Here is a 26,386-nt window from a genome sequence, read left to right on the forward strand (position 1 = left end):
ACATCTGCATGCTCTGTGTTTGAAATCACATCACGTGAACAAAGAACTAAGTAAAATTAGGGTGTTTAAACAACAACAAAAAACAAGCAATTTGTTATTGTTCTTAGCGATTAATTAATTAATTAATTAATTAAACAAACTTAACTCCTACATATGTAAAACTTAGGAGTGACTTGGTCACAAACAAGTGTATAGTTACATCTAAAATTATCAGTAAAAGAGCAGCTCTCTTCTAAAAGATTAGCTTGTTGTCATCCGCAAATATTACTGTAATATTACTGTAATAGACAAACCCTGCTGCCCTCCCCTCCACCAATGGTTCATGTTTCCACCCAAGACCACCACCCCCACCCTTCCTCCTACACAATATAACCCAACCTCGTTCAGCTTTAAACTGTCTCAGCAGAGGAAGCTTGCATGTAGCCGAAGTAGTCTACCCAAAAGGTTTAAAATCCAGTAAAATCAGTTACCCGGTGAGAGCACAGAGCTAAAGACAGGTGAGTCACTTTTCTCTAATTATGTGAGACCCCAAATAAAAATATTGTCATTGTTGACATTTAGCAGGTGTAGTGGATGCTTGAATCAATAATCAAAGATTTCTCCTTAATTTATTATATACAGAACAGTCACAAAAAATAATTTATACTGTCTTCGGGCTTTAGTTTTTTTTTATTTAGTGATATATATCACTGTATGATAATATGATTAATATATTAAAAGCGAGTGACTAGGATGCTTAATTTCAATACCAAAAAGTAGTTACAATCAGTGTAACAAATGTTTTTTTGGGGGGTGGTAGTGGTGGTGGTGGTGGTGGTATTGAAGTGGAGGGTTGCTTGCTGTGAGGGTAGTAGTTTTTCTGAATCATGATTTTGCATGACCTGAGTACCTTACTTCAGATTATGTGACTTCATAAGATAATGGCTCACATTACCATTTAAATTATTGAAAGTCACCTGTTTGCATCAAACATTCATAGTTAAAGTTATAACATTTATGTGTGTTTCCCCCCCTACACCCCCACCCACCCCCACCCACCCCCAAAAAAAAGTTTAATATTGTGCAAGTTTTGTCTGGAGTCTATTTCCTGCAGCTATGGATCGCTTGAATGATACCAATAAAACAACTATTCTAGAAATACTGCAGTATATCACGCCATGAGGATAGCTTCACTGTTGGAGTATATAGCATTATAAAATGACAGTTAAGATTGTTTGTGAAGCAGTAATTGTTGGCAATTGTATTGTCAGATCAATGAGTTCACATTTAGCATCCCAAAAGTTATTTTGGGCCTGTTGGAGGAAGTCACACTGCCAAACATGGCACAAATCAAAGTGCTCAAAGTGTTGAAGGTTAAAGAGAGATTCAGAAGCATAATGAAAAAGACAGGAAGAAGAGAAACATGAATTTATTGTGACTAATATCACGATATTTGCCAATATATTTGGAAATTAAAAATTTCGAATTATAATCATCATAATCATTCATTATCATGCACTCTAAAATATCAACATTCACATGAAATTTACTTTACAAAATGTTAAAGATAGAGATGTGCAAAGTACAGCACAAAGAGGAGGAGGATGGCGAGAATATGCAGTCCCAAATGTATCTTCTGTTTTGGCACAATGGACAAACATCATCAATTTATCAGGACTCTGTTAAGACATTGATATTTTAGAGAAATGATTGGGGTACAGATTTCAATTTTCTTAAATCTTGAAAATCAAAAAGATCAATGAAGCTGAAAGACCAGGTGAACTGTTATCTAAGCCAGTCTGCTGCTAAACTCTTTCTGCGACTATAATTTGGAGAGTCAGCACTATAGAACAGAACGGTATTTTTGAAAACGGGCACAATTTCTGTAAAACATCAAGAGGATACTGCCTTTAAAGTGTCTGCAGTATTGTTTTGCAGTGTAAATATTCTATATATACTTACCAGTAAAGGTGAAACTTAAAAATCAAACAGTAATGTATGAGTTTGAAAGATTAACACAGAGATAAGGTTATAATAAATGACAAAGCCTGTATTGTCTTAACCTTTTATTCTGTCTAACGATACTGATCTCTTTCTGTCTGCAGATTACCTTTTTCTTTTTTAAGATGTGGACAAAAGGGAAGAACTCAGGCCAGCTAGCCACAGGCCATCATGTACAGTATTGCATTTATTTTTTATTCATGTTAGTTTTTCCCAGAGTGTTCCTCAACCCCTTCAACCCATACAGTCTAATGCAAAGAACCTGGAAACCAGGAACCAGGTGTCAGAGAAAGTGTCTAAAGTGACACATATGCTACGATTTCTTCAGTTGAACACACAGATTAAAGAAATAGTCTCTGATATATCAGCCACAATATTGTGATGCTTTGATTCGATCAATATTTATTTCTCTCTGTTTATTTAATTCAGGTTTCTCGCTGGTTCACCAGTACATTCTGCGTTTTAATGAGGTGTCTGGCAACAAGTCAGGTGAACTGAATTACCTATTGTATTTTCTGGTGGATGTGTCTGTTAGTTTTGGTTAATAGACTAACATTTTGTGGCACAGGCATTGTGTGTACACTATGTGTGTTACCAAACATCCTGTGTGCTTATTACCCGTCATGGCTTTAAGTTAATTGTGTTTGTTAAAGTGTTGAAGTAGCCACACAATCGAGTGGCTCTGCTGTTTTTGCTCTTCCCACTTCTAATCCCAAGATTTTTGGTTATTATGTCAAGGACAGAAATACACATCCACAGCCTGATAAGACCATGTTAATCAACAAATCTTTGCACACTCACAATTTAACTCCTACATACAATACAACCCACACTCTAACTATTCACATGTGTTCAGTTTCATCCCCCTAATGTGTTGCTTTCTATGGTTTTACTTGTTTTGCATGTCTTGCTTAAAAACAGCAGGCGGGTTCACAAACTCAAACTAATGATCAGTTTTTTTTTTACGATTGATTGAATTAGAACTACTAATTTTAACTTTTCCTGCAGCCTAACAAAAGGACTAATGAAGGTAAAATGACACTGACAGAAAATAATCTGCAGCTGTTAGGAAGCATTCTTTGAAGAAAACCTATAAGGTCAAATCCACTTTCCTAATTAAACATGATTACATACCGTCAGAAATCCAAAGAGAGCTCATCTCTGTGAGTCTTTCATGTTTCCTTTCTTTTAGAGCGTAAAAAGTATGCACTCTGGCAGCTCAATGCAAACAATTTTGAATATATGAAATATATTTTTTCTTTAATAAAGATCAACAGAAATCTAACAGCCTTTTGGCTTTGACATGAACTACAATTGATTGTTATGAATTTGGATGGACCCAAAAGACAACCCGAAAACAGGTCAGTGACGCTTTGATATTTTATTAAAAGAAGGGGTTGCACGGCCCTTGCTGCGTGCGGCTCACGCTCGGCGGCTGGCAGCTCCTGGAGACGAGACGTCAGGTTAGTGATCAGCGGAGCCAGATAGAAAGGTAACTAGAAGCTGGATCACTAACCTGGAGGAGGGTGGGCTTGTCGGTGTTTCTTCTGGCCCCTGAGGGCGGCAGAGTCCGTGCGGGGTAATCCAAGGTCGTTTGTCCGAGTCCAGTCCGGGTCCGATATCGTGAAGGCGATTGATTAGGCAGAGGTTTCCAAGGGCAAATCCGAGAGGGGGGTTCCAGGTCCAGGTCCGAGTCAAAATCCAAAAAGAGCAGGCAGTTAAGGGGACAGGCAATCTCAGGTACTCACAGGCTGAAGGTCGGTACACGGGTGAGCAATCCAAATCCAGAGACTGACAGGCAGAACTCAGGACGGGCAGACAGGATCCGACAAGGGCAGGGCTGGCTCGAAAAACAGGGCAAAAACAGGTCGGGCTTCAGACTGACAGACAGGTTATTCAAAAGGCTGGAAGTTCTCACCGGGTTGGCTCAAGACGTTCTGGCACTGGAGGCTGAAAGGCACGGAACCTTTATACTGGTGAGGTGGAGCCGGAACAGGTGTCAGCAATTAACAGCCCCAGTGCCAGGAACGTTACAGAGCCCCCCCCCCTCAAGGGCGAATTCCAGGCGCCCTGGGCTGGTCCGGATGGGCCCTGTGGAAGTCGCTGATTAGAGATTTATCCAGAATATGGCGGGAGGGAACCCACTGGCGTTCTTCAGGCCCGTAACCCTCCCAGTCGATGAGGTACTGGGTGCCCCGACCCCATATACGGGACTTCAGGATCTTCTTAACGGTGTATGCAGGGGAGCCATCAACCAGACGGGTGGGAGGTGGGGGCGTGGCGGTGGGAACCAGACTGGAGGTCTTGACAGGCTTGACCCGTGAAACATGAAACGTGGGATGGACTTTCATAGCAGGAGGCAAACGGAGACGGACCGCCACAGGATTCACCACTTTGGAAATGGTGAAAGGCCCGATATACCGGGGTGCCAACTTCTTACTGTCGACCTTCAGGGGAAGGTCTCTGGTGGACAGCCAAACTCTGTCTCCAACCTGGTATTGAGGGGCAGGAACCCGCCGACGGTTGGCTGTGCGGGCCTGATTACTGGAGGCAGCAAGAATGGCCTTCTTGGCCCTCCTCCAGGCGCGTTGGCACCTTATGGCCGAGAGACGAGCAGACGGGACCCTGGACCTCACCTCTTCAGTGGCAAACACTGGCGGCTGGAAGCCATAAACCACGTAGAATGGGGAAAGACCAGTGGAGGAAGATGGTGTGGCGTTAATGGCGTGCTCCACCCAGGGTAAATCTCGAGCCCATTTAGAGGGGTCAGACTGGCAGAAGAGGCGAATCTTAGTTTCGACCTCTTGGTTCATTCTCTCCGACTGGCCATCTGTTTGGGGGTGGAAGCCTGAGGAGAGGTTTATGGAGATGCCAAGCATGGCGCAGAACTCCTGCCAATACCGGGCCACAAATTGTGGACCCCTGTCAGAGACGATATCGGAAGGCAGACCGTGGAGCCTGAACACCTCCTTGGCTAGGATCAGTCCCATCTCCTTGGCTGAGGGGAGTTTAGGCAAAGGGACCAAATGAACCATCTTTGAAAAACGGTCTACAATGGTGAGGATAACAGTGTAGCCGTCAGAGGTCGGGAGGCCAGTAACAAAGTCCATCGAAAGACTGGACCAAGGCCGGGAAGGAACAGGCAGGGGACGGAGCAGACCTGCTGGGGGACGACGGGATGCCTTAGCCTGGTTGCAGGGTGAGCAGGCGGAGACAAACTGGCTGACATCTGTGGTCAGGGAAGGCCACCAAAACTGGGAGCGGATGAGCTTAAGGGTCTTACTGATGCCGGGATGACCATATAAGCGGGAGCTGTGGCAAAAGTCGATGACTTTAGATCTGAGGTGATGGGGAACGAATAACCTGTCCTTGGGGCAGGCCTTGGGTATCTGAGCAGACCCAAGAGACTCCCTTACCTCTCTCTCTAGCCCGAGGCGGGAGACAGCACACCTTACCGTGTCGGGTAAGATGAACCCCCGTTCTTGGTCAGGGTCCTTCTCAGAGGACTCGAACACCCGGGACAGAGCATCGGGCTTGCCATTCTTGGAACCGGGTCTGTAGGAGAGGGTGAAATCAAAACGGCCAAAAAACAACGCCCACCTGGCCTGTCTGGGGTTGAGTCTTTTGGCAGTCTTCAGGTATTCTAGGTTGCGGTGGTCAGTCCAGACTAAAAACGGGAGCTTGGAGCCCTCGAGCCAGTGCCTCCATTCCTCGAGAGCTAACTTTACAGCCAAAAGTTCACGATTGCCCACATCATAGTTCTGCTCAGCTTTAGACAGCCTACGGGAAAAAAAGGCACAGGGGTGAATACGGCCGTCAGTGGACTCTTGGCTGAGGACCGCTCCAACCCCGGAACTTGAAGCATCCACCTCCACTATAAACTGCTTCTCAGGGTCAGGAGAAACAAGCACCGGGGCAGAGGTGAAAAGACCTTTTAGGCGCTTGAAGGCTTGGTCAGCCTGCTCGTTCCAAGCAAACCTAGTCTTGTTGGAGGTGAGTGCGTGAAGTGGGGCAGCAACTTGGCTGAAATTTCGAATGAACCTCCTGTAGAAATTGGAGAACCCCAGGAACCTCTGGAGCTGCTTTCGATCTACAGGCGTGGGCCATTCGGTGACGGCCCGGACCTTGGCCGGGTCCATAGAGATCTGACCGGGGGATAGGATGAAGCCGAGGAAGGAGGTTGATGATGAGTGAAACTCACATTTCTCAGCTTTAACATAAAGCTGGTTCTGGAGAAGCCGGAGAAGAACTGAGCGGACATGTTGTTTGTGGAGAGTTAGATTTTCAGAGTAAATGAGGATATCATCTAAGTAGACAAAAACGAAACGGCCAATCATATCCCTCAGAACATCATTCACCAAGTTCTGGAAAACCGCTGGGGCATTGGTTAGGCCAAAGGGCATCACCATATATTCATAATGGCCCGTTGGTGTGTTAAAAGCGGTTGTCGTGTATGATACACTGGTTCAAAATAAAAGAATGTTCAAGCAGATTACTGGAAAGAACACACGGCAACTTTATTTTTCATCCAACTGCTCTGCTCTTCTTCTTTTCACAGCGTACATATTCTGTTGCTCTGCAAGAGCGGCCCCTATAGGTGAACTGTTATATTTCCTCTATTTACATACTTAACAACCTCAACATTCTCCACCACATAGGAGCATCATCAGACCCAATGGTATCTACCAAACCAAAACTTAATGGTTCCTTATTTCTATGTCTGGAACACCACAGCTCCTCCCCTGTAAAATCAATACTTCTCAATCAATCAAACATTTTCTATTTTTTTTTTTTTTTTTACAAATATATCTTTTTCTCTTTTTCTTTTCTCTTACACCCTTATTTAGAGTGCAATTTCAAGTTCAGTCTATCAGGAGGTCGACGGTTCCTCACTGGACGAGTGTTCCTTTCGACTGTTGATGATGGCAAATCCATTGGTTGAATTCCAACAGTTTTTTCCTCCATCTGCTGATCCACACCGTTGGCTATATCGAGATCATCCTCATTCCAAAAACTTCCAACACCAAAGTCTGTTTGTATAGAATGAGCTGGGTTTCCATTTATCCCCAGAATCTGATTTACATGTCTTTTAACACACTTCCCATTTACTTCCACACTGTAAGTTACAGGACCCAGGATTTCTTGTACAACTCCATTCAACCATTTCTCCCCTCCCCTGTAATTCTTAACCAATACAGGTTGACCTACAGTGAAAACTCTAACACGTGGAAGAGTGGGTTCTGTTTCAGTTTGCATTCTCTGCGAGAACTGGGGTCTGATCAGCGACAATCTTGTTCGCACCTGTCTTTTTAGGAATAACTCAGCAGGAGTTTTCCCTGTAGTTGTATGGGGTGTGTTTCGGTACCCTAAAAGAAAATTTGTCACACAGTGCTCAAGTGTCATTCCACCCACAGCTCGATTCTTTGCTAGGGATCTTTTAAGATTTTGGACTAAGCGTTCTGCTAATCCATTACTGGCGGGGTGGTATGCAGGTGACTTAATGTGTTGCACTCCATTTTTCTTTAGAAATGCCTCAAACTCTTGTGAAACAAACTGTGGACCATTATCTGTTACCACTTCTTTTGGTAACCCATAAGCAGCAAACAATGTTCTAAGTGTTTCAATGGTTTTGACCGAAGTAGTAGTTTGCATAGGAATAATCTCTGGCCATCTAGCATAAGCATCCATAACTACTAGAAACATCTGTTTGTGGTCCTCTGCAAAGTCCAGATGGATTCTCTCCCAAGGACTAGAAGCCCATTTCCATCTATGCACTGGTGCAGTACAAGGCATACTTCGCTGCTTTTGGCAGATAGTACACTCACTGGCTTCCTGTTCAATACACTCATCTACTGCTGGCCACCAGAATAAACTTCTGGCGAGGGATTTCATCTTTACTACGCCCCAGTGGTGTTCATGCAGTTCAGAAATCAACTGATTCTGTAATTTCTTAGGAACCACCACTCGTAACCCCCACAGCAGACAATCATCTTCGACCGTCAGCTCAAAACGTCTCTGAAAATACGGTTTCAGTAACTCATCATGTACGTGTTTAGGCCAGCCGGTTAACACCAACTGTTTCACCACCTTTAACACAGGATCTTTGTCAGTTTCTTTTGCTATCTCCCTGGCAGTTATAGGTAACTCGTCCAGATAAGATACTTTGTAGATAGGATTTGACACCACATCCACACTTTGTTCCATCGGTAACCTTGATAATGCATCTGCATTACTGTGTTGTTCAGATCTTTTGTACTGAATCTCATACTTGTATGCAGCTAGGATTAGAGCCCACCTCTGCAATCTTGCAGCAGCTAGCGTCGGCACACCTGTTTTTGGACCCAAAATTTTTAGCAATGGTTTGTGGTCCGTCACCAAAATAAATTTCCTTCCATAAAGGTAGTCATGAAACTTCATAACACTAAACCTAGTGCTTCTTTTTCAATCTGTGAGTAGTTTTGTTCTGTCTTAGTTAGCATTCGTGATGCAAATGCAATCGGTCTTTCACTTCCATCCTCCGTTTGGTGACTGATTACAGCACCAACTCCATAAGGAGATGCATCACATGCTAAGATAATAGGTAACTCTGCATCAAATTGTACCAAGATGTTGTCAGATTGGAGAGCTTTTTTAGCATTCTCAAAAGCCTTTTGACAGTTTTCTGACCAAATCCAGTCTGCATCTTTGTGTAGCAATGCTGACATTGGCTGGATCAGTGTGGATAAGTTTGGTATAAACTTCCCATAGTAGTTTAGCAGAGCCAAGAATGACCTCAGTTCAGTCACATTTCTTGGAACTGGAGCCTTCTGAATGGCAGTCGTCTTTTCCTTCATAGGATGAATGCCGGCGGCGTCAATGACATGTCCTAAATATGAAACACTGTCTTTCATGAACTCACATTTTTCTCGCTTTACCCTAAGGTTGTAGCTTTGGAGCCTCCAAAGGACCTCTTTTAAGTTAGCCAGGTGACTTTCTACATCTTTACCAGTTATCAAAATATCATCAAGATAGCAGATGACACCATCCATACCCTGAAGCACTTGATCCATTATTTTCTGGAAAATTGCAGGAGCACTTGCAACACCATAAGGCAACCTGTTGTATCTATACAACCCCTTGTGAGTGTTTATGGTCAGGTAACACCTAGAACTCTCCTCTAACTGGACTTGCTGGTAAGCCTGGGATAAGTCTAGTTTGGTGAACTTCTGACCTCCTGCTAATTTTGCAAACAGATCTTGCGTTTTTGGAAGTGGATACTGATCCACGTTTAACCATGGATTTATGGTGACCTTGTAGTCTCCACATAATCTCACACTGTCATCCTTTTTAGGTATGCACACTATAGGAGCAGCCCACTCACTGTAATTAGTGGGTGAAATAACTCCTTCTGCTTCTAACTTAGTCAGTTCCTTTTCCACAGCTTCTCTTAATGCATATGGCACATTTCTTGGTTTGTGGAACTTGGGCACCGCTTCTGGAGCAACATGTAGCTTAGCTTTAATGCCCTTCAACTTGCCTAGCTCAGGGTTGAACACTGATGCATACTGAGTACATACATCTTCCACTGTTTCTGGAGCCACTCTATTCACTTGTGACCAGTCTAACTTCAGCTGACTAATCCAGTCTCTACCCATCAAAGCAGGGCCTCTTCCTTTGACTACTAACAGTTCTAGTTTTTTAGTGGTCTCTTTACATTTCACTTTTGCCACAAATTTACCCATCAGCTGCAATGACTCTTGGCTGTACGTTTTAAGTACACAATTAGCTGAACTTAGTTTGACTGATTTAAATCTGCGCTTATACAGATTTTCAGATATCACTGACACTGCGGCACCAGTGTCTATTTCCATCTTCACTCTTGAACCATTTACACTGACATACACATAATAAGGCTTTACAGTGTCACCATTACCTGTGTTCATTTCAAACAGACCAAAATCTTGACTGTCCAACGCCAGTTCTGGAACAGTGTCAGGGTTGTGTGCAGCTTTCATCTTGCACTGAACTACCACATCACTAGCGGCTCCATCTTCTCCGACTTGATGTGATAGCAATTTGCTGTCATCTGGATCCCTTTTAAACTCGAGCCTGTTGCCTGGATCTGCATAGCGGGACGCAGCTTCAGGGGCGTACTGGGGACCGATCCAGCTGCAGACATCTTGCTGTTGGAGAACGCCACCATCCTGGCGCTGCTTGAGAACGCTGGGTTGTCTCTTAACATCCAGATGCATGGTTCCCTTGGTCGTACTCGAACGGCCTCCTTCTTTGCGCGTGCGACAGGCTTTTGCGATGTGTCCCTTCTTCTTACACTCGTGGCACTCGCTTTCTTTAAACCTGCAGTCATTCGGATTGTGACTTTTCCCACCACAACGATAACAGGGCTTCCCGGTAGCTGTATTTTTCTCAGCTTCGCGGTACTTTGTTTTAACTTTCTTGTCCACGACATGAGCCTTGAAAGCTTTCTGTGAAAATTGCTGTGCACTGTCCTTAGTTACCTCAAAAGAGAGCGCCATTTCTACAGCCAGCGGCAGCGTCAAGTCTTTGGTGTGCGCGGTGCTGAGCAGCCGGTCTCTCAGCTCACTGCTCTTTACCCCACAGACGAATCTATCACGCAGTGCTTCATCCAAGAAAGTCCCAAATTTACATGTAGCTGCTAATTTTCTTAAACTAGCCACATACTCACTGATTGTTTCGTTGTCTTTTTGGTTTCTTCCATGAAACTTGCACCTTTCTGCAATAAAGTTTGTCTTTGGTACGTAGTGCCTCTGCAGCAAAGCCACCAACTCCTCATAGCTTTTCTCTGACGGTTTATCTGGAGCACACAAGTCCATCAGCAAGCTATGGGATCTTTTCCCCACCACCGTGAGAAACACCGACTTAGTTTTCTCGTCTTTAGTGTCCAAGTCGTTTGCCGCAAAATACTGTTCGAGACGCTCGCGGTAGTTGTCGAAACTTTCTTCACTTTCCTCGAAGTGGAAATCTTCTGGCTTTCCAAAAGCCATCTTTTCAGCTCTGGTTCGGTGGTCCTTTCACTCACCAACACGCTCGGCTTTCTCTCTTTAAACGGTCCCGTGTTGCCTCTATGGAGCCGCTTTATCTGCGGACTCTGGACCTTCCAACTTGAACAATCCCATCCTCGTCGCCAATTTTCTGTCGTGTATGATACACTGGTTCAAAATAAAAGAATGTTCAAGCAGATTACTGGAAAGAACACACGGCAACTTTATTTTTCATCCAACTGCTCTGCTCTTCTTCTTTTCACAGCGTACATATTCTGTTGCTCTGCAAGAGCGGCCCCTATAGGTGAACTGTTATATTTCCTCTATTTACATACTTAACAACCTCAACATTCTCCACCACATAGGAGCATCATCAGACCCAATGGTATCTACCAAACCAAAACTTAATGGTTCCTTATTTCTATGTCTGGAACACCACAGCGGTCTTCCACTCATCTCCTTCCTTTATGCGGACCAAATGATAGGCATTGCGTAGGTCCAGCTTCGTAAACACCTTGGCTGCTTGGACCTGGTCAAACGCAGTGTTCATTAATGGGATGGGGTATCGGTTCTTAACCGAAATGCTATTGAGCCCCCTATAGTCGATGCAAGGGCGAAGGGAGCCATCCTTCTTACCGACAAAAAAAACCCCCGCCCCTGCAGGAGATGAGGAGGGGCGAATGATGCCGGCCCTTAGGGACTCATTAATGTAGTCCTGCATGGCTTGGGACTTGGGAGGTGATAAGGAGTAAAGACGCCCTCTGGGCGGAACGGCGCCGGGTAATAAGTCAATGGCGCAGTCAAAGGGACGATGAGGAGGAAGGCTCGTGGCCTTGGCCTTGTTAAAAACCTCCTTCAAATCATGGTAACAGGAAGGAACCTTGGACAAATCAGGGTAGAAATCAGCATCCTTACCCTCAGGAGAAATGGGTGGCTGAGCAGAAAGCAAACACGATTCAGAACAGGAGCCCGCCCAGCCCGTAACTTCTACCCGTCGCCAGTCAATCTGAGGGTTGTGTCTTCGGAGCCATGTCGCGCCCAAAATCACTGGGACCTGCGGGGAGTCGATAATCATAAAAACCAACTTTTCTCTGTGATTACCTCCCATAGTCAGTTCCACAGGTTCAGTGATGAGGCGGGAGTGGTTCAGTTCGTGTCCATCCAGGGCAAGCACGCTGCGGGGGGAGGAGCCTTGAAGCAAAGGGATGTTCAACTTCTTGGCCAACGCCTCATCCATGAACTCAGTGTCCGCTCCAGAATCGATGAAAACGGATACCCTGTGGGACTTAGTAGGAGTGGTTAGGGTGGCCGGAAGTAACCGGTCGGAGGGGACAGAGAGTCTGGTGTAGCTCAGCAGGGACCCCTTACCCCCTACTGAGCTTGGTCTTTTACCGGACAGGAACGGGCTCGGTGACCAGTTCCTCCACAGTAAAGGCAGAGGCCCAACTGTTGTCTGCGCTGGTGCTCCTCCTTGGACAGCCCCGCCTTTCCAATCTGCATCGGCTCTGGTTCTGGGAGCTTAGGAGGAGCAGATGATGAAACGGAGGGAGCAGCAGAAAAACGAGGGTGAGTAGTTGAGACTGAGCGACGCTCCCTCCTTCGCTCCAGGAGGCGGAGATCCACCCGTGTGACCAGCTCCTCGAGCTGTTTTAAAGATCTGGGATACTCCCGGGTGGCTAGTTCATCCTTGATCTTATCATTAAGACCGTGAATAAAAACATCCATGAGGGCGAACTCGTTCCATAAACTCTCAGCTGCCAGTAAATGAAAATCAATAATGTAGTCTGAGACGGACCTGTCCCCCTGCCTCAAGGATAAGAGCCCCCTAGAGGACTCCCTGCAGGGCAGCACTGGGCTGAAAACTCGAGTCAGTTCTCTAGAGAAGTCATAATACGAGTGGCAAATACGAGCATCATTTTGTCACTCGGAGGTGCCCCATAATCTGGCTTTTCCGGCCAGCAGAGAGATTACATAGGCCACCTTTGACCGTTCAGAAGGGAAGGAGGACGGTTGCAGCTCGAAGTGAATTTCACATTGTGTCAAAAAAGCCCGGCAGTGCTCCGGATCGCCGCTAAAAGAGCCTGGCGGGGTGAGACGCGGCTCAGGTACGGACGACGTAACCGGAAGTGACGGGCCGCTCGGAGGAGCTGTTTGCGGAAGTGGCGGGGACGGGTTGATCGGGTTGCGGAGATGACTGAGAATCTCCGACACACCGGATTCTAGCTCTGAAATCGATTTTTCAACCCCCGCGCGCCACTGAGCCTCGGGTGAAGGATCCATTTTGCTTTGGCCAGAACGTACTGTTATGAATTTGGATGGACCCAAAAGACAACCCGAAAACAGGTCAGTGACGCTTTGATATTTTATTAAAAGAAGGGGTTGCACGGCCCTTGCTGCGTGCGGCTCACGCTCGGCGGCTGGCAGCTCCTGGAGACGAGACGTCAGGTTAGTGATCAGCGGAGCCAGATAGAAAGGTAACTAGAAGCTGGATCACTAACCTGGAGGAGGGTGGGCTTGTCGGTGTTTCTTCTGGCCCCTGAGGGCGGCAGAGTCCGTGCGGGGTAATCCAAGGTCGTTTGTCCGAGTCCAGTCCGGGTCCGATATCGTGAAGGCGATTGATTAGGCAGAGGTTTCCAAGGGCAAATCCGAGAGGGGGGTTCCAGGTCCAGGTCCGAGTCAAAATCCAAAAAGAGCAGGCAGTTAAGGGGACAGGCAATCTCAGGTACTCACAGGCTGAAGGTCGGTACACGGGTGAGCAATCCAAATCCAGAGACTGACAGGCAGAACTCAGGACGGGCAGACAGGATCCGACAAGGGCAGGGCTGGCTCGAAAAACAGGGCAAAAACAGGTCGGGCTTCAGACTGACAGACAGGTTATTCAAAAGGCTGGAAGTTCTCACCGGGTTGGCTCAAGACGTTCTGGCACTGGAGGCTGAAAGGCACGGAACCTTTATACTGGTGAGGTGGAGCCGGAACAGGTGTCAGCAATTAACAGCCCCAGTGCCAGGAACGTTACATTGATCACATGAGTTTGTTTTCTCCAGTGCAATGCATAACAAACAATGTCTTGTTTGACATTGATGTGCAATTCATTAGCATAATACATAGCATGGAAATGCAAAGATGTTGCTGCATGCAGCTGTTAGAATATGGTTAGTTAATCCTATGATTTTTTTCATTATAAAATATATTTCATTTTGTTATAACAATATATGTAGAGTTAGATTTTTAGCTGCTACACTGCTGAATTTTCCCACTGTCAGTGGGCTCTAAGTGTTACTGGTAACATGTTCTCTGCCATCTACTGGCAGTAACTTGGAACTCTGTTTCCAGACCTCCTAACAAAAAGACTTGAATATTGATTTCTTGAAACACTTATTGTTAAACAATTCAAATTAATATTCTTTTGACTTTATTTAGTTGCGATCCGGAGAAGATCCAAGACCCCTGGCGTGATTATTACACAGTATACAACAACTTTGCCTGAGGGTAAAAGTACCCCAGACTTCCAGTATAGACCCATGGCAGCTACCGTCAAGCAAGGTTGGTTTCTCAATGTGATAGAAAGTAATAAAACTGATATATTAAGCTACTGCTTAATCACACAAATCAAAAGCATGCAAACAAAATAAAAAAAGATGCAATATGTTTGACTCATTGCGGTTTATCAATCTGCTTTCTGTTACAACCCAAAACAAAGTCTAAACAATGTCCTCCTATAATTTCCTTTAGGACAGGTAGCTGTTTTCAAGGCTGTGGTGACGGGGGAACCAAAACCCGATGTTTCATGGAGAAGAGCTAAAGGAAATCTTACAGATAAGGAAAAATTTCAACGGAAATATGACGACTCAACAGGGGAGCACATTTTAGAGGTAGCCAACTGAATTTGTTGCTTTACACATTTTTATACAAAACTGAAAAAAGCTAAAGGGTAGGCAAACACCTTGTATTTTATGATTTTTTAGATTCATAAAGTATCTGCAGCAGAGGCCGATACGTACAAATGCTATGCTGTGAATGAATATGGCAAAGCTGTCTGCACCACAACATTAAATGTGATTGATGGTAAGACCGATTCAAGAGTGTTACTTTTGTCTTGTGTGCTAAATTAAGTGGAAATAGAAACCTTTGCATTGCTGTGTATGCAGATTAACTCATCTGTGATAGAATTTTAGCAGCTTGCAGCAGCATCTCTGTACTGTGGATGCAAAAGCTGCCAATAAAGAAGTATCTGTGTATCTTTAGGTATAAGCTTTAGTAAGTACCATTCTACATTGTATTACTGTACATAATAGTTTTGCAGAGTAAAAAATAGTGATCTTCATGAATTTTACTCTTTGCATTAAGTCGGTCATATGTGTGATTTCCGCCAATGGATTGGCGTCTTGGCCTCAAACAATACTCAACAATACAATATTAAAAAGCACACAATTAAAACACTGGGTTAATTTTTTTTTCTTCCTTTCAAAATAACAAATTATGCTAGCATTTAGGATTGCTTGCATAAATAAAAGTAGTAAGTTTATCTAGTATTTTATAACTGTTTACGAATGTTTCTGTTAATCCACCAACAAAAATGTGAGGAAGCATTTATCCCCTTAGAGATGTATTCCACTTTTGTACATCTAAATGTTTGAGGTCATCACAACATTTTTAAATTGAAAGGTAATCTTAGTAAAAAACAACATTCTAATAATGATCTAATAAATTATAGTGAAAAAACTTTCCATACCAAATGAACTATAAGTATTTGCCCCCTAGACCTAACTTAATGTTCTCCCTTGGAGGCAACAAATGCAAATGTGATAATACACAATTAGACTTTGAGATTGCTGTGAGGGGATCGTGGCCCACTCTTCTTTGCAGAATTGTTTAATTTCAGTCACTCAGGAGGGTTTTAAAACGTGAAAAGCACGTTTAAAGCCATGCCACAGGTGAATAAAATCCAGACATTAAACAGGCCACTTCCAAATGTTTGCTTTATAATATTTTTTTAGTTATTATTTAGAGGTGGACTGACAGATCTTGGATCTTTGTCCTGCCGAATAACTAGTTCACTTGAATGTTCTCAGTCTAACACCAACATTCTACCACCAAAATTTTTGTATGCCTACAAAAAAGTTTTTATTTTTGTCTCATCAAACCACAGACTATTTCCCAAAACTTATTGGGGATCATTAACGAGTCTTTTTTTTTTTTTTAGCAAATGAAAGCTTTTCCTTTATCATCTTTCTGGCCAGTTGTAGTTTTAGCTTTGTAAATCTTCCATGCTTTCCATTTTTACTAAAGCCTTTTTGTTGAATCATTAAATCCAACCTTAACTCTAGCAAACAAGGCCTGTGATGGGTTCCTTTGTTCCAAAATGAAACATCAGGGTTCTCTCAGAGTAAGCCACATAGTTCATGGAACCTATCCATGTCACCTTTTGCTGTGTTTTTTTTTTTTTTTTTTAGGGCTTTGTAACCCTTTCCAGGCTAACAGACATCAATAACTTTGTTTCTTATCTGGTCTTGAATCTATTTACATTGAGACATAATCTGCTGCATTTTTAGAAGTTTTAGCCTACTTCTTTGGTCTTACATGTTCAAATGTAATGATAAAATTAAAAACAGAAGGAATCTTTAAGGGGGGCAAGTTTTTTTTTTTTTTACAGCACAGCATTTGAAAAGTTCAAAGCGACTTAATTTGTATATGTTGTGAATTTAAGTAGTACAATTAATTTTTGAAGCAGTTCTAGAAGAACCTACTAATATAAGATATAAATAATATAAACTGTGGATGATTTTTCTTTGTCCAGGCTCAACAAATCCTGAAGATTTCAGAAAGCTGCTAAAGAGAAGGTACGTTTTTTAAAGCAATTCAATTTAAGAATGTCTGCAGTAATATGGTGTTGTATCACTTATTCTTGTTCAATACACTCCATTTACAATTTCTCCAATACTTTAGCAAAGCACAGACACCAGGTGGACAGAATGATGAAACTTTCTGGGATGCAATGCTAAATGCTGACAAAAGGGACTATGAGAAGATCTGTTCTGAGTATGGCATTTCAGACTTAAACATGATTCTCAAGAAGCTTGAAGAGAAAAGAAAACACAAAGGAAAAAGCAAACAGAAGGTATGAAAGCATACATATTGCTCTGCTGCATCATTCTATAATAAATCTATACATTTACTAACATTCAAAAGTAACGAATAATAATAAACAAATATATGTTAAAACTCATTGCAGTATGCGGTAAAAATCCCAAAGACAAAAAAAAAAAAAAAGCACAGCTTCAGTGCATTACCTCTGAGCTACTTTATGCAGTCAACAAAATCTGTGCCACAGTTGCCAACTTTCAATTAAAACTCACACAGGCGAAAAGTTAAACACCCATTTAAGAAGTAATGGCCCGGTTTGGATGTAATTTGGTACCCACGCACGACCAGAGATGAGAATGTGTTAGTGGTTGACAGAAGAGTTCTCCAGAGGGAACACATAAAAGAAAATCAGTACTCTCCCCCTGACCCCCTGTAAGAGATCTACAAGGATTACTGCTGCGGCAGAGCATAAAGCGTTAATAAAAGAAGGCAAGACACACCCTTTTCACCGTACCTTTCTATTTCTGCTTTCTGGAAGATATTGTACATTCCTGAAATGGTGGTACCTCTAAAATGTTAAACTGTTTTTCTTGACTGAAATGACATGATGAAACACATTTTCTCTATTTTCATTGTTCTTATTTTCCCCTCTGTTAATTTGTGTGTGTGTGGATTTGGTTTTATACAAACCATTGAGCAAAAACAAAGCTCTTCATTCACTGATTTCTACATGAATGAATAAGAACCTTGATGATGGGTAACATATTGAGAGTGATATTGTCCCACCAGCAAGTCTGGATTTCAGTCAGAGTAATGAGAATTAAAAACATTAAATTCTTATTTCAAAATGTCAAAAATATAACTCTGACTTAAACAAAATGAAAGTGTTTACTGTGGTCATTTGATGAATACTATCCAAATCCTTTGCAGGGTCTCTCTGACTCTCATCTCAATCCAGTGTTATGTTTTAAGATATTAATTATGTGAAAGCATGCATTACAGATGTCTAAGGTGGGAATTGCAGCCTAAATACTGCGCAACTTTTTTTTTAAATTCCTCTGTTCCACTGCACTGACGCAGGACGCTATAATTTCCTATGATGATGATGCAGAAGAACAGGATAATCGGAGTCTTGGGAGGAAAAACTGCGCCAGAATTGAAGGGCTGGTGCAAAATGACACAGGGGTATTTCAAGGGGATGTTGAAGAGGCTAACCGCCACAACAGACACCTAAGTCAAGCTAATGGCGAAAGGGACTTGCATCTTACTGAGTTCAAACGTAAGTTAAACAGCTAAATGGGTTTGTGACTTTTGAGAATTAAGAAAATACGCAGTTGCTCTCTTACATAGCCTCTAATTGTAAATACATGTAACAGTTTCGACTGAAAGGGTTACAATGTTTGACGTGCAATTTCCCCCTCTAGTTTCGAAAGTAGATTTTGTGATCAAAATTCAAGAGATTAGAGCTGAAGAAAACGATGATGCTCTTTTTGAGTGTGTGCTGACGCACCCTCTACCTAAGATTACATGGATGAGAAAAGGTGTCACCCTGGAAAATGGGGAGAAATACAACATAACTGTGTCTGACAACAAACTCATCCACCGGCTGCTCATTAAGGACTGCACTAAACTGGACAAAGGAATCTATTCTGTTATAGCAGGGATTATATCCTGCAGTGCCTGGCTGGTGGTGGAAGGTACAATACATTGACACGTCATGGTGATGCGGCAGATGATCGTTTAAAACGTTTAATATGTTGACTGTCCTTCATGTGCTTGAAGATCAGCGCAACCCTGCATCTGGATGTAGGCCAACAATACGTAAAACTGTGGCTGCGGCTGGAGCTCAGATTGATTTGGAAAAAGTGGCCAAAGAGCAGCAAATAAAAATCCAAGAGGAGATGGGGAAGATTTTAAAAGCTGTCAAAGGAAAATACTCAGAAACAGCAACGCTGAAAGAAGAAATGTTAACTGGTGGAGGAGACTGCGGTGGAAGTGATAAAAGAGGTAAAACACAGAGCAGAAGCACACAAGATGACCCTGTAACAACATTTGAGTGTGTGACAGAAGCAGGAGAGCAACTGAAGGCAGGTGGTCCAAAGAAGGAACAACGCATCAAAAGCCAAGGTGGTTGCAATACAATCACAGGTGAAGTATGTTTTATACCTGACAAATCCAGTTCCACAACTTAAGCTAAAATATCATTGTTGTTTACATGGCTGTTTAGGATAAAAGCGCAAAGTAATGTTAAGTTTGTTCACTTTATTTGGTTTAGTTCCTGAATTTTTAGCTTTCCGATAACTAGGTTAAGATCTACTGTTTCCTTCTTGTTTAAAGAGAGGAAAATCCCGAAAGGTGCCACTGTCACAACATTTGAGGATTTTGGTGTGACAGAAACAGAAGAGCAACTGAGAGCTGAGAGCAAGGAGAAAAAACACAACAAAAGTGAAGCTGTTTGTAACACAATGGCAGGTAAAGTATGTTTTCAATCCAACAAGTCCTGTTCCACAACTTCGGCTAAAATACTATTGTTATTTACATGGCTGTTTAGGATACAAACACAAAGTATTGTCAAGTTTGTTCACTTTACTTGGTTTAGTTTCTGGATTTTTAGCATTCCGATAACTAGGTTAAGATCTACTTTTTCCTTTATGTTTAAAGAGAGGAAAAACACGAAAGGTGCCACTGTCACAACATTTGAGGATTCTGGTGTGGCAGAAACAGATAAGCGTCTGAAAGCTGAGAGCAAGGAGAAAAAACACAACAAAAGTGAAGCTGTCTGTAGCACAATGACAGGTAAAGTATGTTTTTAATCTGACAAATCCTGTTCCACAGCCCACTAACATGATTTTTGTCAAAATGGTAGTTTCGAATGAAAAAGCGTTTGTCTGTTTACAGGTTTTTTTTCATGGATATTTAGTTTTAGATGCCTTAATTAAGAACAGCAGTTCTTATTTCTAAATATAGATCAGGTACTCTATGTACGTACAGAATATATTTGCTTTAATGATTCAGGAGTAAACAAGAAGGGCTTGTAGAAAATGTTGATTGGATCTGCAAATAACAGGACAGAAATGCTTTTCATTTTAGATCAACAGTGACTCATACTTTAAAAACCAGCGATTTCTGAACTAAGTTGACTCTCATATTCAATGCTCATTAGACTCTGATAAAGGAGAACTCTCTGAGGAGGGTCAGGATTCTGGAATTGGCACTAATTCCATACTGATACAGGAAGATCAAGATCAACAAGGAGAGCGTGATGTAATCGGTGAGAAACATCCCATAGAAAGTAGAACTGCTCCCTAAATAAAAAGTTTAAAAATAGTTCAGCATTTCTAAATTGACCTTTTTCTCACAAGCGTATACGCTAACATCCAGAAATATGTTGTCATGTCATATGTTTGTGTCTGTCCAGAATTCACAGATCAATGTGATGATGTTGTGCAACAACTGAATCAGTTCAGAGGAAAAATGAATTTTGATAGGTCAGCAAGAAATCAAAGCAAAACTAAGACCGTCCACTGGAAAGAACAGGCATCAGGTAAGAAATGACCCCACTGACTGCATTTACATATTAGTAGTCATTTGTGAACACTGTGGAGAGAAGAAACAGCATTTAGTGCTGCAGCCAGGTTTTTCATAATTACACTTTATCTCGTCGCTTTTTATTGCCTGTACACTTGTTTAATTACAGAGATAGTGCCTATCATTAATTCCACAGCTAAGTAAAAGCCTTAAATTCATATATTTAATTAAAAATTTGGGAACAATCACTCATGGAAAACTAAAACCAATGATATGTAGAATTTAGTATTGTTTTAAAGATAATCTCCTTGGCCTCTTTTAGATCCTCTATTTCCTAATCTACAACATTTTGTTACACCTCGGGATCAGCTGAAAGGTCCATACACAGAATGGGGCATTTAACAATGTATCGTCCTTCACTGTCCATCTGACCTGAGAGATATGTCCAAATAAGCAGAATCTGATGCAGATAATCACATGCTGACAGAGACACACATCAACATTGCTTGGAATTAAAGATCTAAATGCATTTGGACATTGCAACACAGCTCAGATGTAGTTGTTTTCCATAAAGGGAAATCCCACATGTCTCACTCAGATGAATGCTGAGATTTGCAGGCCATACTCATTTTGTTCCTCAAGTTCAGCTTGATGATCTGAATGCTCGTATGAATAATGATCTCGGGGGAGCGATTGAATAATGTAAATGGATAAAGTGGTTCATAACGCTTTGTGGTCGCATGTTTATTGCAAAATCATGATCTGATCTTTGGGAACAGCTGTCAAGATCCCACATTCACGATCTAAGAATACTCTCGCCCACAAGCCTCTGATTCAATTTCTGAATAAACTCTGCACAGTTCCATTGGTGATGTCTCATGCCTAATTTTACATTAATATACAAGCTGTTAGCAAAGACTTACATCACAGCAAAGGACAACCAGTGATAAACATTTGCAGGGAGAAGAACATATTGAAGGACTGACTGTCATGTCTATTGAATCACTACATTAAGATCTACTTACATAGCAAAAATAAATTGTGTGGGAGTTGTGGCCTAGTGGTTAGAGCAGTACTCTGAGAAGGTTACAAGTACCTGGTTTGATCCCTGCAGACTGCCACTGTGGGTCCCTGAGCAAGACCCATAGCCCCAGATTGCTCCTCGGGCGCTGTGATAGCTGCCCACTGCTCCCTAAGGGATGCATTAAATGCAGAAGATAAATTTCGTTGGAATGTACAATTGCAATGACAAATAAAGATTTATTCTAAAAGAAAAATTAAGATTACCCTCTTGTAAGAAGTGATTGCCCCGGTCTTTTTCAGTCAACTGAACTTATGAGTGAGAATATTTTGAAGTCAAGTAGAACTGCAAATGTTTTTATATATTGAACACATTTTGAAAATATTGTCTTGCACACAGCATATGGACAAGTAAGTGAGGATGAACTAAATAGCAGTGATGAGAACGAGGATTCCGCTGACAAGGAGAAGCACCAACAAAGTTCAAAGCAAAGCGAAACTGCAAAACATGCAGCAAATGGTGAGTAATCACAAGTTCTACATTACAGCATAAAATTGTTGTTTTGACTAAAGGCAGCAGGGCTTTGGAGATAAAATGCCGCTGTAGCACATAGTGTAACCCTCCTTATTATTTTATGAGTCAAAAGTTAAAAACTTAAAAGTAAAATTGCATTGGCCAAGTTTATTAACATAAAGGTAAAACGTTTGCCGTTTGGCATGTTTACAGATGTATTGTGGGAATATATTATGCAGATTCTAGCTTGAATAGATTGAAAACTAAGCAAATAAAATGTTGAATTTGTTATTTCAAAAGGCAAGTATGTGTTTACCGAAGACCAAGCCGAGTGTGACGAGGCTGAAAAAATTAACAACTCTTCCAACCATACAAGACGTAAAAGACAAGCCCATCTGATTACAGATTCAGTGATTGGTGAGTATTCAATGGCAAACCAAATTACTTCTCTCTGTAAGTGTTTTGTTTGTTTTGGCCAATATTCATCAGCCAACAGTTAACTCTGCATGTTGTTTGTCCCTGATACTGTTTCGATAAAAGTTTTTAAGGTCCAACGATAGATCAGATGTCAAATGTAAAAACAATCATGCTTGATATCCTAACTAACACGGAATGGGTTATATGTTAGGAGCAACAGGATGCCATATTATCTAGAGGGGACATATGAGGCTAAATCCATTTTTGTATACCTTTAATCCTTTCTATTGTTTTCTTGAAGTGTCTAGGAATGCAGAAATTTGATTCTAGTCTGTCCAGGAGCTTTCCCAAATTTCCCAAATCCACCATTTTTATGCCTTTTGCCGCCATTTTGTAATCCAAGCTCAGGGATGCCGAAGCTACAAGTGGATAAGTGAAAATGTTAGGTTGTTGGGTGTATTGACCCACCCATTTCATTAAACCGTCCCCCATTATATTACAAAAATAGCCAACTGAGGTGAAGTGGAACACTCTGTGACCTGAAGGAGGGGTCGGGATGTGAAGGGCCTCATTTGCATTTAAAGAGACAGCACCAAAACAAGTTGCTCTCAGACACACCTCAGAACAGACGCAAAAGAGGGGTTGTGGGGCAACAAAAACGAGGATTTCAAATTAAAGCATTGCAGTTCTACTTTATGTCAGTGAACGTCAAATGGCAGCCTGCGGGCCACATCTGGCCCACCAGAGCTCTTCATCCGGCCCCCCAAAATTTTCTGAATTAAGGAATAGCATAGTGAAGACGAAAAAATGTATATGTATGTAGACGGACAGATAGATAGATAGATAGATAGATAGATAGATAGATAGATAGATAGATAGATAGATAGATAGATAGATAGATAGATAGATAGATAGATAGATAGATAGATAGATAGATAGATAGATAGATAGATAGATAGATAGATAGATAGATAGATAGATAGATAGATATTTAAGGCCAGCCAGTGGTATCAATTTCTTCATCTACCAAGAACTACCTGCATAGTCATGCCACATAAGGCCAGGCATGCTCACACACCTACTACACCAGGGAAAGGTCTAGCAATAGGTCTAAGGATTTCATCCTGATACCTAATGGCAGTCAGGGTGCTATTGTTTATCTCATACAGGTCTCTGCATCACTCCATCAATAAGATAAGATGAGATAGGCTTTATTGATCTCACATTGGAGAAATTCACTTGCCCCCAGACCAACACTGACAAACTGACCATACTGAACAATATTGCAGGCAACATAACATTTACTGCAGCTTTTTCAGAGCCTGTCTGTCACATCAGCTCAAAGTGAACCTGCTCTCCTCTGTGAAAAAAGAGGGTGCCAGTAGCAAACCTGCCAATTTTGGTGTTCTCTGGTCAATGCCAGTCGAGCTCCACTGTGCTTGGCAGTGAGCATGGAGGACGTCAAGCCCTCAGGCCACCCTCCCGAACTCTGTTTGGCTCCTTTTCTTGTCAGATCTTGTTGTATAAAATAAACCCAATGTTTCACCCCCAAAAGTTACACTGGGTGAAAATGTGTGTTTTGTTTGCTTGAGAGAAACATTGTTGCTTTTTTCCCCATTTTTAAAGTCAAACAGCAATCACTCAACAGTTTTGTAATTCTATCCATTGTCACTGATAACTGTAAAAGTAAGACCTTTGCTCACCACTGCTCCTTCCTTGGGTCACTTTGTTAATCCCAGAAAAGGGTGGCACAATATATCACAAATGTATTGTTGTTGCAGTATCACTGTAGGCAATTTGCAACATGCATACTGCAATAAAGTGAGATAAATAAGAAATTTAATACCAAGCATTCAAGTTTCCCATCCTTGTAATATATTTGGTTAAACTAGTTGTTTACTACAGTATGTTTTTAAGGTAAAGAGGTTGTAAGGTGGTAAGGCCATGACAAAACTATGTTGTTTCATTGCAAAAACAGCAGACGTTGACCAGAAACAACTCTTCCAAATAATTCTTGTTTATGAGAGGGGAAATTCTTTTTCCCCTAGTAGCTGGAGACACTACTGTCCTCCATCTGGGGACTGTGCTTGCCGTGAACCCAAAGCTGAAATATATTAATATTGTTTGTTGGTGTATTTATCGCAGTCATATCTCTACTGCAACATTCAACTACATTATTGCATAAAGCATATTTCCTAACATCATGCAGCCCTTATACTGACCACTGTAAACCAGCAGCGGGTCAGCTTTATGGACAGAATACTTGCTTGCCATCTGATATATTCCACTCACTTACAGTTGTTGAATAGCTCTGTGATATTTACATCAGTGCTCATGATGTCATGCATGATCGGCGAAAGAAATTATGTATAGTAAAAAAATTGAGTTGACTGTTTTATTATGAGATGGATATTTTAAAATAAACTCAATTCTTTGTAGATCCAGGTGTTCAGTTCATCTGGGGTTTGTCGGATGTCGATGCGATTATCCAAGAGAGTGCTGAGTTAACATGTAAGCTCAGCAGCGAGGACTATGAGGGAGTCTGGTTCAGAGATGGAAAACAGGTTTGCTATGAAAGTCACATTCATCTTTTTTTTTTTTTTGCTTCAGAGTAGTTGTAACTTTACACTGCAACATTTTTTAATGTAATTATTTTACATGCCATGTTTGAAAATTCTATCTGTTTGCTTTACACCCTAACAGATATACCCAGATGATAATTTTTCTATTACTACGGATGGACCCGTCCATAAATTAGTGATAGTGAAGTGCAGCGAGGAACACTCTGGGAAATACCGCTTTGAAGCAGATGGTCGTAAGACAGAGGCAATGATCAATGTCCGAGGTTGGAGTATTCTTCGAGGAAAAACAATATCAATGATGTCAAAGAACTGAAATTATTCTAACTGGGTTGATATTTTTAGATCCTCCAAGGTTTGACCCAGAAGACCTCAAGGCTTTTGCCAGGCCTTTGACAGTTAAAGTGGGACACAATGCCATCTTTAAACTGCAGTTCATTGGCCACAAGCCTATAAAGGTTCAGTGGTACAAAGACGGAGATGAGCTGCAAGATGACAACTGTATAAAGATAGAGAAATCTGCAAGTCACACCCGCTTGCTCCTGTGCAGATGTCAGAGAAGGGACACTGGCGAGATCAAGATAAAGCTAAAGAATGACCATGGCTTTACTGAGGCAGTATCACAGCTTATTGTACTTGGTGAGTGATTTACAACAAACCAGAAATGAATAAGTAGGCCTGCTCTTTTAATATGGGGCAGATTATAGATATGAGGCAAACAGTCATCAAACAGTCAGAACAGCTCACTGAACTGTTTGCTTCCGTCTTTGGTTCTATTCCCTTAGACTACCAAAAGATAGATCTCATAGAGATTGATGGGAGAAAAAAGGTCCACATTAAAGGAGCTATAAGAAAAATGTTTACAGTAAAATCAACATAATAATAATAATAATAATAATAATAATAATAATAATAATAATAATAATAATAATAATAATAATAATAATAATAATAATAATAATGGAACCTCGTCAGAAAAAGTGATGTATTATGAAAAAAAAATTCGAACCTCAGGGAGGAAAAAAATATGAATTAATGTATGCTTGTCTAAGTACATTTTGATATAGTAAGACTAAAATAAAAATAAGAACACCGGGCAGGCTGTTAAAATATAATATTTTGATTCAAAGCAAGGTTTCTAAAATTTAAACTAGACTTTACCAAAAATATGGTTTCACAAACAAATGGTATGTCTAAAGGGTGGATCATCTAGGTCCAAACTCTTCAAACTGTTTTTCTCACAGTTTATCTAACTTCCTGGTGCC

At 41.7% G+C, this 26,386-nt stretch overlaps 1 protein-coding gene across 1 annotated transcript in view; it reads left to right on the plus strand.

The window, feature by feature from the left end:
* Positions 1 to 2,105: 2,105 nt before the first annotated feature.
* Positions 2,106 to 26,386, plus strand: part of LOC105928619 (immunoglobulin-like and fibronectin type III domain-containing protein 1) — a gene marked incomplete at its 5' end in the record, with an annotated part of 29,479 nt that continues 5,198 nt past the window's right edge. The window contains 19 exons of the mRNA XM_036128742.1: positions 2,106 to 2,153; positions 2,410 to 2,469; positions 14,400 to 14,522; positions 14,712 to 14,851; positions 14,945 to 15,044; positions 16,777 to 16,819; positions 16,926 to 17,097; positions 18,144 to 18,342; positions 18,488 to 18,760; positions 18,846 to 19,211; positions 19,401 to 19,535; positions 19,725 to 19,859; positions 20,227 to 20,334; positions 20,482 to 20,607; positions 22,012 to 22,131; positions 22,426 to 22,542; positions 24,982 to 25,106; positions 25,246 to 25,387; positions 25,467 to 25,760. Coding sequence (XP_035984635.1) covers positions 2,106 to 2,153; positions 2,410 to 2,469; positions 14,400 to 14,522; positions 14,712 to 14,851; positions 14,945 to 15,044; positions 16,777 to 16,819; positions 16,926 to 17,097; positions 18,144 to 18,342; positions 18,488 to 18,760; positions 18,846 to 19,211; positions 19,401 to 19,535; positions 19,725 to 19,859; positions 20,227 to 20,334; positions 20,482 to 20,607; positions 22,012 to 22,131; positions 22,426 to 22,542; positions 24,982 to 25,106; positions 25,246 to 25,387; positions 25,467 to 25,760 — 2,826 coding nt within the window. The remainder of the gene's footprint in view (positions 2,154 to 2,409; positions 2,470 to 14,399; positions 14,523 to 14,711; positions 14,852 to 14,944; positions 15,045 to 16,776; positions 16,820 to 16,925; positions 17,098 to 18,143; positions 18,343 to 18,487; positions 18,761 to 18,845; positions 19,212 to 19,400; positions 19,536 to 19,724; positions 19,860 to 20,226; positions 20,335 to 20,481; positions 20,608 to 22,011; positions 22,132 to 22,425; positions 22,543 to 24,981; positions 25,107 to 25,245; positions 25,388 to 25,466; positions 25,761 to 26,386) is intronic.

This window comes from Fundulus heteroclitus, unplaced genomic scaffold, assembly GCF_011125445.2.
Source record: "Fundulus heteroclitus isolate FHET01 unplaced genomic scaffold, MU-UCD_Fhet_4.1 scaffold_115, whole genome shotgun sequence".
Classification (NCBI taxonomy): domain Eukaryota; kingdom Metazoa; phylum Chordata; class Actinopteri; order Cyprinodontiformes; family Fundulidae; genus Fundulus; species Fundulus heteroclitus.